General features: G+C 39.9%; 1 protein-coding gene across 2 annotated transcripts in view; it reads right to left on the reverse strand.

Moving 5' to 3' along the window:
* Positions 1-17,250, reverse strand: part of CD19 (CD19 molecule) — a 28,692-nt gene that overhangs the window by 3,665 nt on the left and 7,777 nt on the right. For both annotated transcript variants that reach the window (XM_072598411.1, XM_072598421.1), the window contains exons 4-10: positions 4,371-4,670; positions 4,057-4,164; positions 3,808-3,856; positions 3,298-3,386; positions 871-981; positions 327-419; positions 58-132 (exon numbers count right to left, since the gene is read on the reverse strand). In XM_072598411.1, the coding sequence (XP_072454512.1) occupies positions 58-132; positions 327-419; positions 871-981; positions 3,298-3,386; positions 3,808-3,856; positions 4,057-4,164; positions 4,371-4,670 (825 nt within the window). The remainder of the gene's footprint in view (positions 1-57; positions 133-326; positions 420-870; positions 982-3,297; positions 3,387-3,807; positions 3,857-4,056; positions 4,165-4,370; positions 4,671-17,250) is intronic.

The following is a 17,250-nucleotide window of genomic DNA, read 5'->3' on the forward strand; positions in this document are numbered from 1 at the left end:
CCCCTCAGGAGCCCCCTCTCCAGCCACCTAAGGTATCCACCCCCAATTCCTCATTACCAGTGGAGAAAGAATCATCCTCTATTTCTTCAGCAGCCACATTTCTTTTCTCTTCATTCTCATAACCCCAGTCATCTGGGGAAGAAAGGGAGTCAGAAAGAGGGCTGGACACTCCTGCCCACTGTCCTTTACTGACCTACCTGCACATCCAGTGCCTTAGGGAGAGGGAAGAAGGAGCTAGTGGGTGAGGGGTGTTTCTGAGGAGGGGAAGATTGGATTCTGTAACAGAGGAGATTGGGCATTGAATGAGGAAAGTAATGCATTATTACCTTGGGAGATCTGGTCCTGGTTATTTTCATAGGCCACAGAAGCCCCTTCACCATCAGGCTCCTCATAGCCTTCCCCTTCTTCCTCTTCTGGATCTGTGGAATAGATGTGGTCACTACCCCTAATTCCTCCAGGTCTTCCTGCAGTAGCCCTGATCCCCTATTCCCTCCCACATGGACTCCCACTTCTACTAACCAGATGCCCATGACCTGAGATCCCTCAGGGCTTGGGAAGTGTACAGTCCTCTTGCAAATGCCTCCCCTATCTCCCGTGCCTAAGAGGATGATGGGATAATGGATTTAGATCTGATATGGAAAATTAAATATTATCTTGCTGAGACTTATTTTACAGATGAAGCAACTGAGGTCCACAGAGGGGAAATGACTTTCCCAAGGTCCCATTGCTAATAAGCATCAGAATTCTACTGATGATCATGACTCCTAATCCAATGTCCTTTCTACTATGCCATGTTTCTTTCTCTGGCTTTGGCTCTGGCTCTAACCCAAATCTGGGAAGAACAGATACACCTTCTTAAGAGTCACTCACCTTCCTGCCCTGGCCTGAGCCCAGGGGTTCCTGTTTCCTGGTCTCTTCGGTATCGATTCTGAAAGGATGGAGTGGCTTCTCCAAAGCCAGGGGTCCATTTCATTGTCCGAACTAGAGGACAGAAAGGGGTGATGTCAACTGAATCCTACTACATCAAGACAGTACTTTTATTTCTCCCTAATTGACTCCCTATCTCCTCTCTCTTCATGTCAAAACGCCTTGACATCGTCTCCCACTCTCTTCTTTTCCCCTAGTCGCTGACAAAGAGGTGGTTTTCCTCCTAGCTAATCCCTCTATATGTGAACTTGATTCTATACCCTTCCATATTTCCCAATAGATGGGAACACTGATTCTCTCTCTCTCTCTCTCTCTCTCTCTCTCTCTCTCTCTCTCTCTCTCTCTCTCTCTCTCTCTCACACACACACACACACACACACTCCTTCAACAACTCCTTAAAAAAATCTTCACTAAACTCTGCCATCCCCACAAGGTGGTTTTTTTTAATCTTATATCTCTTTTTTTCCTCACCTAAACACCTTAAAAAAGCTATCTACACTCACTGCTTTCACTTCCTCTACTCTGTCTCACTCCTCAACCTTTTAAGCATCTGGCTTCATTATTCAAATCAAAATGCTCTATCTAAAGTTACCAATGATCTCATTAACTGTCAAATCTAGATGTAATCTATCCATGGGCCATCCCCACCCCCCACCATAAAGAGTTTACAGGGTGTCTGTGAATTTAGATGGAGAAAAAAAATCCATCTTTATTTCAATATGATTGTGACCCTTTGTAATCCTATGTTTTATTTTCTACGTTTAAGAATGTTATTCTAAGAAGGGATCTATAGATTTCACAATATTGCCAAAGGAGTCTAGACACCCCCACACACACACTGGGCATCTCTGACCTTGTTTTAGAAATACCTGCTTCAGTTTGACACTGTGGACCACCCTCTCCTCCTGGGCAATCTGTGGGTTTTCATGACACTGCCTTCTGGTTCTCTGCTGTCTAACTTTTCAACCTCCTTTACTGGCTCATGATCCATATTATAACCCCTAATTGTGGTGTTCCCTAGAGTTCTTTTCTCTCCACACACACTCTATCTTAGTGACATCATCAGCTTCCATGGATTTAACTATCATCTCTATGAGGATGACTCCAAATCTACATATCCAGCCCTAGACTCTCCCCTGAGCTTTGGTCTCCAATCACCAGTTGCCTATTGGATATATCAGAATGGATGCCCCCGAAACATCTCAAACTCAACATAGCTAATGCCAACCTCATCATCTTTCCTTTCAAACACACTCCTCTGCCAAACTTCCCTATTTCAGTCAAAAGCATCACCATTCTTGCAGTCATTGAGGTTTGTAACCTCAGCTCTATCCTGAATTCTTCACTCACCCACACCCCACATGTCCAACCACCTTCCAAATCTTGCAGTTTCTATCTCTACATTATTTCTCACTCATGATCCCTTCTTTTCACTCACACAGCTACCACCTTAGCCCAGATCCATATCACCTCTCACCTAGATTATTGCAACAGCCTCCCAAATTAGTCTCCAGTTCCCCATTTTCCCACTGCTGCCAGAGTGACTTTCCTTAAGCATAGATTTGGCCATGTCACTTCCTGACTCAATCAATTCCAGTGTTTCTAGGATAAAATCTAAACTCTTCTATTTAGTTTTTTTTAGGTCTTTATACCTGGCCCCCAACTATCTTTCCAACCTCATAGGACATTACTCTCCCTCCTGCAATCTGGGATTCAGCTATATTGTTCTTTCTCTCTGCTCCACACACATTCCATCTCCTGTCTTCATGCCTTAGTCCAAGTTTTACAGAACAAATCCTTTTATTAAGGGAATTTGTTCTGTGAAGTTTAGATTCAGTCAAGGGCTGCACTTGAGGACCTAGAGGGCCACATGTGGCCTCGAGGCTGCAGGTTCCCCACCCCTGCCTTATACTGTCCCTCTTTTCTTTTAATATTCACCTCAAGCTCATCTTCTATTCAAAGTTGTTCCTGATCCCCCTCCCTCCCAAACTACACTTTATTTAACTGCTTTACACAAATTTACATTTATTCATATTATATTCACGTTGTATATATTTATAGGCGTAGTTGTTGTCTTCTCCATTAGAATGTAAGCTAGTTCCCAGTAGAGATTATTCTCAGCATCTTGCCCCTCTCAACTTCTCCATTCTCTCCTTTATGCTCCCAATTTTTCTCTCCTCTCCTTTTCCAACTTCTCTCTTTCTCTTCAACTGATTCCTCTCTCTGAGCTCTCCTCTCCACAAAAGGTTTATCCAGGCTAGGATATGTCTTAAAGAGGACTAACTGGGGGAGTTTCAGGGTTGGGGCAGGAAGGGTCCTAACTATGTTCTCTGGGCATATCTCAGTTAGGAGTTCAGGGACTTTACTCACCATTCCCAAGGCTTGATACCCCAGACATGGGTAACACATTCCCATACTGACTCTGAGACTCATTCCCTGAAGATGTCACTCTGAAGAACCTGATCCCAGAAAGAGAGTGATGGAGAAACTGGATCACAAACCTAAGGGGCTATGGGACAACTAAGGGGTAGGGAAAACAGAAAGGGGCCTGAGGACTGGTCACTATAATGGAAAAAACACTGAACTTGGAGTCAAAACTCCCCATTTACTAGCTGCGTGGCCTTGGGCAAATCACTTAATTTCTTTAAGCTTCAGTTTCCTTATCTGTAAAATAATGAAAATAATAGCTATGCTACCATCTCATAGGTTTATTGTTAGAAAACTCACAAAAAGAGCTTTATAAACGTGAATTACTGCTATTGGCTGATATGGAAGAAATGAGGGAATGGGGAAAAAGAAATTTAGTCCCAGGATAGGGATAGGGGTGGCTTGGAATGGGATTCAAGGGGACTGAGATTTCTCCAGATTGAGTTTTCTTACCTCCTGGTGCGATCGGTCATCCGCTTCTTTTTTCTCCGTGAGAGCAGAGCTAGCCAGGAGTCAGAGGAGGGTTTGGGTTGGGATCAGTCAGAAAGGCTGGAATTGGGGAGGGAGGCTAGACATAGACACAGGTATGGGACAGGAGGCTGCTGGCACAGAGGCCACTCCTTCAGGAAGTCCAAACTGAGATTATGATGGAGTGGGGACCAGGAACCAGGGACAGGGCCAGGAGAGGAGGTAGTACCTCACCTTTCTGAACTTGGAGGAATCCAACGAGGGAACCCAGACAGAAGGACACATAGGTCAGAGTAACAACTGGAACCTTCCAGCCTCCAGCCCCCAAAAGCCAACGCCATACTGCAGAGGGATAAGAATTATGAGATGGGGGAAATCCTCCTCTTCCCTCTCTCAACTTCAGAGACAAGGGCTAGGTTGTGGGATAGGGAATCCCCACACACTTTCACATTCATACCCCACAAACTATGCCAAGAAGAATGAAAGAAGGCTAGATCTTTCAGCTTTGACCCCCAAGAGAAAGCTGTAGAGGACATGACTCTTCCTACCTGACTGTGAGATGACTTTCAGCTCGATGCGGATGGTGAAGTTGCCACTTTTACAGAGGTAGGAACCAGTATCCTGGGGAACAACCTGGGGCAGAATTAGCAGGGCACCTTCTCCCTCAGTACCTGTAACCCAGAACTCCCGGACTGGGAGGCCCTTTCCCAGTTCCAGGCTCAGAAGTGAAATGTTTTTCCCAGGGCGCCAGTGAACCCATGATGTAGGGCCCCAGGTCAGGGAAGATGGAGGGTGTTCACAAGAAAGCCAGAGAGGAGATCCTGGGGCCAGGGTCAGCTCCTTAAAATCTGGGGGAGAAAGATCACAGTTCAACTTATTAATTTATTCATTCATAGAATGTCAGATTTGGAAGGGACCTTAGCTTTCACCTGGTCCAACTCATGACTCACTAAGAATCTTCTCGACATGGTCATCAGCCTTCAGTCAAAGATCTCAGGGACTGGAGAAGTGTGGGGAGATTATAGACCAAGTGGTCATGACTAAGTCCAGCTTCCTTTCATCACTTTGAAATGGCAACAAGTATGTCAAATAAAGTAAAAGAATAGCAGAGAAGGGGAAGGAAAAAAAAGGAAAGAAATTCAGACAAGAAAACTAGGATAGGAGCACAGACTGGAAGCAAGAAAGTCATCTTGCTCAACCCCTTCAGTTTAAAGATGTAGAAACTGAGGGTCATAGTGGTGCAGTGATTTGCCCAGGCTCATAGAGCTGGTGAATGTCAGAGGTAAGATCTGAACCCAGGTTTTCCTAGTTCCACCTTCAGCACTCTCTCCACTACACTACACGGCTCACCTTCAATCAATCAATCAATATTCATTAAGTGCTTAAAGAAAGATTCCAAGAGTGACTTAAAATGAGCCCAAAAAAGGTCCCCAAACAATGTCTATGTGAATGTATATTATTTAGTGCATAAAGGAGAAATCTCCAAAAAAAAAAAGCACAATAATACATTTAGAAGCAAAAAATTATGTAAAATTATGTTAATAAGAAATGAAGAAAGACCTTGTATCTATAAAAATGAACATCAAATAGATGAAAACATACAAAACTCAACATGAAATTCAAACGCTTAGAAAAATCAGCAGAAAACATTAGTAAATTGGCAGCTAAAATGGCACAGTGCATAGAGTGCTGGGCCTGGATTCAGGAAGACAAAAAGTCCAAATCCAGTCTCCGATCCTCACCAGCTGTATGCCTCTGGACAAGTCACTTAATCTGCTTGCCTCAGTTTCCTCAGTTGTAAGGGGTTAATAATAGCACCTACCTTGAAGGATTGTGAGGATCAAACAAGATAGAATAAAACAAAAATAACAACTTAATAGACGAGAATATAATACATTATGCTTTGCCCAACCAAAAGAAAAAAAAGCAACAGTTGCAAACATGATCTTAGATAAGGCAGGGGTGAAAATAGGTTCTATCAAGAAGGATAAATAGACAAACTACCTTGTGCTTAAGGGCACCGTATATATTGTATACTCATGAACTAAAAGATCTACTGACAACATGACGGAAAAGTTAGTTGAAATACAAAAAATACCTAAATAATAATGCACTGATAGGAAATTTTGATCTTTCTCCTTCAAGATTTGATAAATTTGAGATGAAAAATAAAAAATAAAATTACAAAATCAATATCAATGAAATCTGATAGACTTGGAAGGTGTATCACATGGGAATATGAGAAAGTACGCTAAATTTTTGCAGACACATGGAAACTTCATTAAAAAAAATCATATCCTAAAGGCATAAATAAATAAATGCAAAAAGGAGGAAATCTTAACTACATTCTTTATAGACCATAATGCTACAAAAATAGTCATCAATGAGGAAAATATGAACAAAAGAGGCAGAACTAAATGGAAACTAAAAGTTATATCCTAAGTAATGAGTGAGTCTTTGACTCAGTGAGAAAAAAAGTGTATGTGTGTGGGTATACACACTTAGACACACATATATACATATTTATATAGGTATATGTACAGGAAAATAACATTAGTGATTCAGCATAGAAAAATGCGTATGATACAACTAAAGCAGTCAGTGGCAAATTTAAATTTATGGACATTTACATTTATAAAGGGCAAAAATAGAGGATTAATAAACTGGCCACACAAATTAGAAAAACAAAAAACTAATAATCCCAATACAAACACAAAAGAAGTTTCTAAATACATATTTTTAATTAAACTAATAAACAAAGATTTTTAAAAAATACTAATGAAATTGAGCAACAATCAACTAATTTAATTTTTTTAAGGAAAAAGGAAAGGAAAACAAGCTTACCAAAATTTAAAATGAGAAGGAAAGATAAGAACTATCAAAAACTAGAATATCTAGTTATTTTTGTTTGTTGAGACCCGTGATTTCATTTTCATAGAAAACTCCCCAGTACGGGAAACTCCCTCTACCAATGTATATCATCCATTCCCGTAATATATTCTTAAAGATTTGCTTAGAGATATTGAGAAGTTTCTTGCCCGTGATCATATAGTATATGCCAAAGGCAGGCCTTGAACCCCAGCAGTCCTGACTCCAAGGCCAACCCTTTCTTCAGTACTAAACTCTGCCTCTTGTATTCAGTTATATGCCAACAAAACTGAAAGTCTAAATAAAATAGATTGATATCTACAAAAATATAAAATTCTGAGATAAGGAAAATAGGAAATGACACAATCTCAACATGTGAAATTAAGCAAGCCATAGGTGAACTGCCACAGGAAAAAAAATTCCAGAACCAGACTGATTTACATTTACATTCTAGGAAATATTTAAAGACCAAATAATCCCCATGTCATATAAACTATTTTTAAAAATAGTGAAAGAAGGCACCCTATCAAATTTGTTCTATGAGACAAAAATGGTTCTGATACCCAAACCAGAGAAGGAAAAAGCAGAAAAAGATAATAATAGATCATTATCATTAATTAATATTAATACAAAATACTATCAAAGGTAATAAATATAGTAATATATACAAAGAAAGATTAATCATGACCAAGTTGGATTTCTACTAGTATAACGGGAATTGCATATGTCCATAGTATTTCTGACAATATTCTCAAGTGGAAAAGCCTAGGGAGCCTACTTCCAGGAGATTCTGCAGTAATATAATTATAACATTATTAATGTAATTCTGGAATTAATAGAAGAGCCTTGGAGCAAGAGGGTTGAGCTCTTGTAGACGTTCTGCAATTGATTCAGACCTGCTAACCACATGGTTAGGAGAAGCCCTTTTGATTGGTTGGGTACCTGGAACTAGGAGTGCAGTTAAAAGGTATTAGCAACCAGAGCCTCCCTGGCTCTTCTCTTAGGCTATTCCTTCTTGATTTGAATTCTCTGGGGATGGTGTCCATAGAGAGACAATTCTATAAAAGGAGAAGCCTCCAGCCTTCTCCTCAGTGAGGTTAACACTGACCCAGTGAAACAGGCCTTGGTTCCTTGCTTCTGAACTTTTCCCTTTCTATTTTAGGTGAAGGGATTAGAGACTCTGACCTTGTTAATTTTAAAAGATTGAGAGAGCAATTTCCTGGCTTCCTGGCATCTCTGCATCTAGGTTGTGTAGTCAATCCAGCATTGATGCCCTGAGGAGTATGGTGTTACCTCCAGGACACAGCTCAGCAGTAAGTGAGACAGAGATTCATCTAGCAGCCAAGCCACATTTGGATATGAACTTTGTAAAGTCAGTACTATGTAGGAACTTAACTGAGTTTGAGCCCAAGCTCCTCAGAGACCAAGGTGGGATAGAGAAGAGTGTGCCCCTAAGGTATTGAGGGAAAATATTCATATCTTTGTTGCTGTTTAGAAGTAAATATACCTTGTAAAAACTAATTGATGTTAAATGGTTAAAAGGAAAAGGGGATCTAGTCACTAGCCTATAACAGTGGATAGAAACACAACCTATGAGAGCTTGATGTGATAGCAGTAAAGAAAAGACACTACCTAACCCTTCAGGGTACTTCTAGATACCTGGAGGGATATATAGTAGCCTGGCTCCAGGATAGTGGGTCAGAGAGTACTCACTACATTAGGAGTACAAGGATGGTTCAAAATGAGGAAAATAATTAGCATTAAATCACAGTAATAATGTGTTGGGGGTTGACTGGGGAAGTCCATGCTTAATTTGATAATCCCCTCCCCTGATCAACTTGCTGAAATTAGTCTGGACCTTTGTTGGAAAGGGATCTCCTTTTCATAGAGTTAAATCTGTGCCCTGGACCATTGCAGAGAGGACATTAGGGACTCCTCTGGTGATTCCCAGGGACTGGGGATGCCTCTTGATGACTGGTTGATGAAGGCTTGAGATAATAGACTCTTGTCAGAGGAGACATTCTCTCTGTGGTCCATAGGCATGAGCTATGAAACAACCCATCTCTTTTTACTCTTTTTTGTTCTACGTTTTATTCTTTTATATTTCCTTTTTCCCTCACCTCCAGAAGCAGAAAATGGCAATAGAAGAAGCACACGGCAAGCATCTTTCGCTTTCCCAGGTGAGCGTGAGAGGGGAATTTCTGAACCTCCACTTCCACAACACCTTCAGCCTTTCTGTTTCACTTTCTGAGCACAAGTCAAAGATTAACAATTCTACCAATAGATATTTCTAGATCTGGGGATTACTTTGTGGCTAATTCTGAAGTCCAAAGTTCATGAATTTCAGAGTAAGACGCTGGTCTCCCATAGGGAGATTTCCTTAACTGCCCACTTCTCAGAAGAGAATCCAGCAGATAAAGGAGATGCCAACCCTCTACGATATTGTTGTGAGTTGCTCGGAGTAAATCTGAAGTAAATGGTTAGTATTTGTTCCCCAGTCCCCCAGAGTGTCTTTACTTTCTGAAAGGAGTCTAATAAGTTATGTAATTCTTTTATGTTTCCTGTATTTTCTTACAGATGTGAGTCCTTTGTTATGATGGGTGACATGAAGGGTATTGTACTCGTAATACCGATATAATGATACCTACAGTCCACTGATGAAGTGTAGAAGTTGGAAAGACTATTACCCACTTTAGGAGAAACAAACCATATCTAAACTTTGTTTTGGAGATTTCCCTGAGTTTTACTCTGTGGTTAGGGTACAACAAGTCAAAAGGGATAAACTGAGTCCTTTAGGGTCAGGTCCTCAGGATTGTGGCCAGTCTGTGTGAGCCCAGTCTTTGGAGGAACTCTAAACCACGCATGACAAAAACAAAGAGAAGAAAACCACATAATTGTATCACTAGGTACAGGAAAAGCCTTCAGCAAAGTACACTATTCATTTACCTTAAAACACTAAAAATAATAATAATAATGGAAGAATCTTTCCTCATTATTTTTTTAAATTGACTCTAAAAGTTTTCCCCAAAAGATCGGGGGTAAAGCAAAGATGCCTGCTATTATCATTATTATTTGGTATAATACTATATACTATAATACTATAAATTCTGGCTATTGCAATAATACAAGAAAAAGAAATTAGTGAAGTAAGCACTGACAAAGCAGAGGCAAAAATAAACCTAACTGAGAATAAGATAATGGTTTATTTAGAAAATCCTTGGAAAATGATCAGAAGATTAATTGAGATAATAATTTCAGCAAAGAAGCACAATACAAAATAAATCTGCAGAAGTAATCAATATTTCTACATATCACTAAAAATCAATAGGGGAAGTGGATAGAAAACAACACACTTTAAAATAACAACAACATACATTAAACATCTGGGAGTAAACCAACTAGGACACAACTAGCACTTGTTATAAAATAATTTATATAAATGTAGCCCCTGCTATGAGAAGTACACCTATCCTCCATGTTATCTCTCATCTCTACACTGAATGAGGAATACAAGAAAATATATGGAAGTGAAGGAAATATATGAGGAAAATATAAGTGAAGGAAATAACATGAATTTTAATGTTGAATGGGTTTCTTTTAAAAAACTCTGACAGGGCCAGACCATCACACAAGACAGAGAAACCAATGAGCAGATGTCACCCTTACCCATACCAAAAGAGGTATTTCTCTCTGATGCATCTGGGGGTTTAAAATTTTGGCCACTGGGCACAAGAGATGCTAGAAAGAGTTGTCAGAGCCAAGTAAGAGGACGAAACAGATTCCAGGAAACAGATTGAGATGGCTCCTGGCCTTGACTAGACTGAGGAACTGATTCTAAATGAGCAAAGCAGGATTCAGGGAGATAGCATATTCTACCACTCTGTGACTGGGATATTACAGCTCTCTTCTATACTAATAGCATTAGTTTAAATTCTTTCCTCTAATAAAAGTAAATGTGTAAACTCAACAGATTAATAGAGTGATTGCTGCTATCAGGCATAGAGATGGCTTATTCCTTTCCTGAGCAGGGGGAACACTAAAGTTTATTACTGGGTAAGCTATTAATGAACAGCCTGAATATAGCACGGACTGATATGATCTGAGGTCTCTCTCTATCAGCCTCAGCAGGCCCCTTTTGGGCTGGTCATTTCTCTACCTCTCCCCAAACTTGGCATTTGTACTCTCATTTAGAGAGGGGTCGTCCAGAGCTTAGATCAAGGGCCCAAGGAGAAGGGTTGGTATTTGCAAGGAAAAGAGCACTTCTTCCCTAAAAACTGGAGCAAAGAAAGAGATATCAAGAGAAGATGTTGGCATGATTTAAGCTGCAAAATTGGGAAGAAAGGGGAGATTGTGTCATAGCCTCATTTTTTTTCAGTTAAGTATTTGTTGAAGTCCTCTGCTGAAAGAGAGGAAAAGGAGTAGTCTTCTAGGCTCATTCTAGAGTTTTAAAAGGTAAAAAAAAATCTTCATTTGTATAGAATACTTCATAAATCTAACACAACTGGCTCACTAGTTTGGATCCCATCTAGAACCCGGGGGGAAATCACTAAATATATATCTATCTATACACACATACATGCATATATACATTTATTTATATATCTCTTATGTCTCATTTCTGTTCTAGATACACTCTACATGACCTACCCCTCCAAAAAAAAAACCCTACCTCTTCACATCATATAGACCAGAATACTGTTACCATAACAATGGAACTCATTACACAACAAAAACCACTGAAACAACTCCACATTTGGAAGAAAATGAGTTTAAACTAACATTTTATATCATATGCCATAATATATTCCAAAATGCTAAATGATCTAAATGTAAGAAGTCACCTGCACTAAAAAGCAATAAAAGAAAATAGGATTTTTTTTACAACTGTGGATAGGGGAAAAACTTAACCAGTCATACGATAGAAGAAATTATTTTAGACAAAATAGATAATTTTGATTATATAAAAATAATGTATGTATTATTTAATTTTATACATTACATATAATAATGTATACATTTTATGTATGCATAAAAACAATGCAGCCAGAATATGAAGAAAAGATATAAACTAAAAAGAAAATCTTTGCATGAAAAATGTCTGATAAAAATCTGACATCCAAAAAAAGTAAAATAAATCCAATAAGAGCCCAACAGCCAATAGATGTGTCAAAAAAGAGGGGAAGGGAACAAGCGTTTATATAGTACCTACTATGTACTAGGTACTGTTCTAAGCACTTTACATATCTTATTTCCTCTGATCCTCACAATAACCCTGGGATGTTGGTTGCTATTACTATCCCCATTTTACAGATGAAGAAATTGAGGTAAACAGAGGTTAAGTGACTTGTCCAGGAAGGCCTGAGTTCAAATCCAGCCTCAGACACTTAACAGCTGTGTGACTCTGGCAAGCCACTTAACCTCAAATGGCAAATCACCACAGTTTCTTTAGTAAGAAACCCAAAATGGGTCCCAAAGAGTCAGACATCACCCAAATGACTCCACAATAACACAACAGAACAGGGAGGGGTAACGAAGGCCTGGACTAAAGTGGTAGGTAGCTCTCTGAATGGAGAGACAGAGTAGGGTGTAAGAGATGTTTTGAAGGTAGGAATGGAAAGATTTGGTAATTGATTGGATATGGGGAGAAGAAGGGTGGGAAGTAAGGAGTACAGAATAATGCCAAGATTATGAACCTGGGTGGCCAGTAGGATGGTGGTATCTTCAACCAAAATAGAGAAGTCTGGAAGAAGGGAGTGTGTAGGGACAATGAGCTTGGTTTTAGACATGCAGAATCTAAGATGTCTCTATACAATACAATTTGATGTATGACTGAAATACAATTTGAAATATTCAGTAGTTGATTAGTGATGCAGGATTGAAGATCAGGGGAGATATTGAAACTGGGTATAGAGACATGAGAGTCATGTGCATACAGATAACAGCTAAGCCCATAGGATCTGGGGAGGTTACCAAGAGACAGCATAGAGGAAGAAGATAGCCCTGGAGAGCTGCCTAAGACACAGAGGTTCAGTAACTTTTTTAGTATACCATAGTTAGCGTCTGTGCCAGAGATAGGACTTAAACGGAGGTCTTCCTTACTCCAAGACCAGCCCTCTATTGACTACAACACATTGCTTCTCCTATCGTTTTTCTTAAGGAAGAACTGCATTTCATCAAATCTACATACCACAATCTCTTCTACCACTCCCAAGTCAATGGGCAGCTATCACGGTTTCGAGTCTATTTGTTTGCTTGTTTTATTTTGTTGTGTGTAGAATCTTTCTATCTTTAGCCTCCTTGGAGTGGAACATTTGTACAAAACATGAAATCTCTTTGCCAAAGGTTATGAATAATTTAGTGACATTTCTCACAAAGTACTCCCATTGGTAACAGCAAAAAGTTGGATGCAAACTGTCCTCAGTGATTGAAGAATATTCATATAAAATGTGGTATAGAAAGGTAGGGATGGGGATAGGGATTTCATTGATACAAGTTGGTACCTTTCTGTAATATATATTCTTAGACAGATGCCTAGTGCACTGAGAGGTTAAGTGATCTGCCAAGGGTTATACAGATAGGAATGTAATGAAATATTATTACACCATAAGGAAAAACATCATAAGGCTTAGATGAAGTGGTACAGAGTAAAGAAAACAGTGTAAAGCAGTATGGTGCAGTGAAAAGGGCCCTGACTTTGGAGTCAGAGGCCCTCAGGTTGATTCTGCCACAAATTAGAATCTTGACTCTGCCTGGTCATTAAAAATATCAATGTTAGCTAGCATTTACAAAGCACCTACTATGTGCCAAGCACTGTTTATTTATAATATTATAAATTTTATTTATATACTATATTTATATATATGTATTGATATACTTATATATGTATTTAAATTCTGTATATAAATGAATATATATTATAAATATTATCTCACAACAACCTTGTGAGGTAGGTGTTATTATGGCCCCTATCTTACAGTTGAGGAAACTGAGGCAAACAGAGGTTTCTAAGTGACTAGCTCAAAGTCACACATCTACTGAGTGTCTGAGTCTGCATCTGAACCTTACTCAAGACCTAGTATTCTGTCCACTGCACCATCTAAGTCTCTTAACCTATCTGGGCCTCAGGTTCCTTATCTGTAAAATGAGGGTATTGGACTAGATCACCTGTAAGGCCTATTTCAGCTCTAAATCAATTATTCCATTATGGTAGGAACTATTCTTTCTCCCCTTCCCCCACCTACCCCCATGGAACATGCCTAGGTAGAACCACAATTCCTGTCTCTACAAGGAAGCCTTGGTATGGGGGTGTGCAGGTGTGGAAGAGCCTGCTTCTGACCAAATATGACTCACCACTGAGGGCCCTTCACTGTGGGATAATGAGTCTGTTTATTAGCTATGGAACCAGAAGATATGAGGACTCAGAGAATGTATTAAAAGTAGGAGAGGCTCTCTTCTTTTCTAGTTTCAAATCATGAAGGACTGTTTTGATGTGTATCTGGAAAGTTGAGTCAGGGAGGGGCAGCAGATTCCATCCATTCTCCTGCCCCAGCCTCAGTGTAGCCATAAGCACATGAAAGCTAAATCATGTGACCAGCCTCCCCTGGAGTCAGGAAAATTCATCTTCCTGAGTTCAAATCTGGCTGCAGATGAGTACTAGCTGTGTGACCCTGGGCAAGTCACTTAGCCTTGTTTGCCTCAGTTTCCTCATCTGTAAAATGAGCTGGAGAAAGAAATGACAAACCAGTATCTTTATCCAGTATCTTTGTTAAGAAAATCTTCATGACTCCATGAATAGTCAGACATGACTAAACAACAACAATGAGTTTAAGCAAATGATTACTCTGATGTGGATGTGTTCAGGTTGGACCTGAGGCAGCTAGATGGCTCAGTGGAAAGAGAACTGAGCCTTGAGTTGGGAAAACCCACGTTCAAAATCCAACCTCAGATATTTACTAGCTGTGTGACTTTGGGCAAGTTACTTAACCTTATAGGACAAGAGCAGGGGTGGGGAACCTGTGGCCTTTTAGGTCCTTGGGTAAGGCCTTTTGACTGAGTCCAAATTTTACAGAACAAATCCTTTTATTTAGGGAATTTGTTCTGTGAAGTTTGGATTCAGCCAAATGGCCACACTTGAGTCATAGAGGACCATGTGTAACCTCGAGGCTATAGGTTTCCCCACCCTTCGACTAGGGTCTCCTTGTGTTGGGCCCGACTCCAAGAAGGTAAAATTTGTGCAATGAAGAAGGCAGTCACTAACAAGAGGATTAGTCCAAGCCTGGCCATTTTACCAGCAGATGTATGCCAGGAGTTGTTTAGACAAAGAAGTGAAAATGTCTACTTTGTAGTCTTGCAAACTACCATAATGTTCTGAGGAAGTTTATGTAGTAGGAAAACGTTCTGTTCCAATAATTCTAAATTAAGCTGCTGAATTCTGTTCTGCTAAAGTACATGTGAGTCTTTTAGGTCCAACAGTTCTTGAGTGTCTAGAAATAAACTACTGGTCCCATACCTGATTCCTATTGTACATTAAATATCTTTTTACTCTTTCCAATTGGGGGGAGATCCTAGATAGAAGCTAATAAGTAAAATCATCTCCAGGGGTATCAGAGGATGGGGATTTGACGAGCTACTGAGTATGAGAACAACTCTCATTACAATAGGCTCCCTAGATCCAAACTGGTCCAAACTGCAAACCAGAGGACAAAACAGACAGTGAGTAAAGTGCCACTACTCCCTGAGATAACTGAGCAGCAGCAGTTCCTCAAGGTTAGGCTACCAAGCCCACCCAAAAGACTAATACACAACTATGAAAAGAAAGAATATATTAAATGATGAAAAAAACTCAGGTTAAGTATGATGGCATCAAATGGCCAAATTTGAAGACAGCCTTTCTTTTTAAAAAATTTTTTAGCAATCAGTAAGTTTCAGAAGTGTAGAACTGCAAGAATTATCATGGACAAGCCTTCTAGTCTGGTTCCTTTCTCAGCTTCTGGGAGGAGTGAACTTTGTAGGTTTTTTGCCTGTGTTTGCCTTCCTTATGAAAATAAAATGTAACAAACAAAAAACAACAACACATTCCAAAACTATGTGGTTACAAATAAAAGCAAGGATCAAAAGAAACCATCAAACTCAAGAACACAGAATTCAACAAACCTAAAACCATTAGTTACTTGGGGAGTTTTAAAATATCAGCTGGGAAAATAAAGTACTTTTGCTAAAGTTAGTTTTCTAAATGATTAAAAAATTCACACTCTTTAACCCAGAGATACTACAGCTAGGCATGTATTCTAAGGAAGTAATAGGCAAAAAGATCCTACATATATCAAAATATTCATAAAATTTTTTTTTGTTGGAGCAAAGAACTGAAAATAAAGTGGATACTCATTCATTGGAAAATGCTAAACAAATTATGCTACATAAACAAATGAAATACTTCTGATCCATAAGTGATGATAAATATGGAGAATACAGAGAAACATGGGAAAACTTGTTTAAATTGATGGAGTAAAGTATGCAGAACCAGGAAAACTATGCATAGTGATTACATCGGTGTAGACAGAAAAGGCACACACAAAAGGGAAATATTGCAGTATAATTATGACTGATCATGATCTTAGAGAAGAATTCATACAACACACTTTCCTCCCCAATTTACAGAGAAAGTGGGGAATATGCATGTGGAATATTATAAAAGTTACGAGGAACTTTCTTCTCTCCCCCCTTTCTTTTTTTCTAATCTTTGTTACAAGGAGAAGAAACAAATGGGTTGTAAAAATAAAGTACAGCGGCAGAGCCAAGATTGCAGAATAGAAAGACACACTTACTCTAGCTAGTCCTCCACAGCCCATAAAATATCTGTAAAAAATGACTCTAAACAAATTCTAGAACAGCAGAAGCCACAAAACAACAGAGTGAAATAGATTTCCAGCCCAAGGTACCCTGGAAAGCTGACAAGAAAGGTCTATCCTGCAGAGTGGAGCACAGCCCACGGAGTCCAGCCCAGCCTTGGCGAGGAGGCACTGGGAGGAAAAGGACCAGAACAGGCCTTGGGGGCAGAATCCCCGGCAGCAGCTGCAGTTCCCAGATCCCTCAACCCACAAACGTCAAAGACAGCTTCAGAGGTCAGTGAGAAAGCTTTTTCACCTGGGTGATAAGGGAGTAGGGTCCTCCCCTAGCCCTGGCCTCAGGTGGCAGCAGCGCAGCATAATCCATTTTTGGAGCCCTTGGGCTAAACACCCTGGGGGAATTGAGTCGCTGATCTGGGTCTCAGCCCTGAGTGGCGATCCTGGGGTGAGGAAGAGTGCTGGTGTGGTGGAGCTGGGTAGAGGCTCTGGAAAGGGAATTCTACTTGCAGATCCTGGACAGAAAAGCTTTGGTAGCTCCCAGACCAGAGTGCAGGCCAGGAGAGGAGTAAACTCCTCTCCTTTGATTATGCCACCTTGGAGGAACTGAGACCTCACAGGTTCCCAGAGCATACCCTTCTCTTGACAAAAAGTCTTGCAACTCAAAAGTCAAGCAACTGGCTAGGAAAATGCCCCCAAAAATGGAAGAAAAAAAAAT

The sequence above is a fragment of the Notamacropus eugenii genome, chromosome 1 (genome assembly GCF_028372415.1).
Source record: "Notamacropus eugenii isolate mMacEug1 chromosome 1, mMacEug1.pri_v2, whole genome shotgun sequence".
NCBI classification, from domain to species: Eukaryota; Metazoa; Chordata; class Mammalia; order Diprotodontia; family Macropodidae; genus Notamacropus; species Notamacropus eugenii.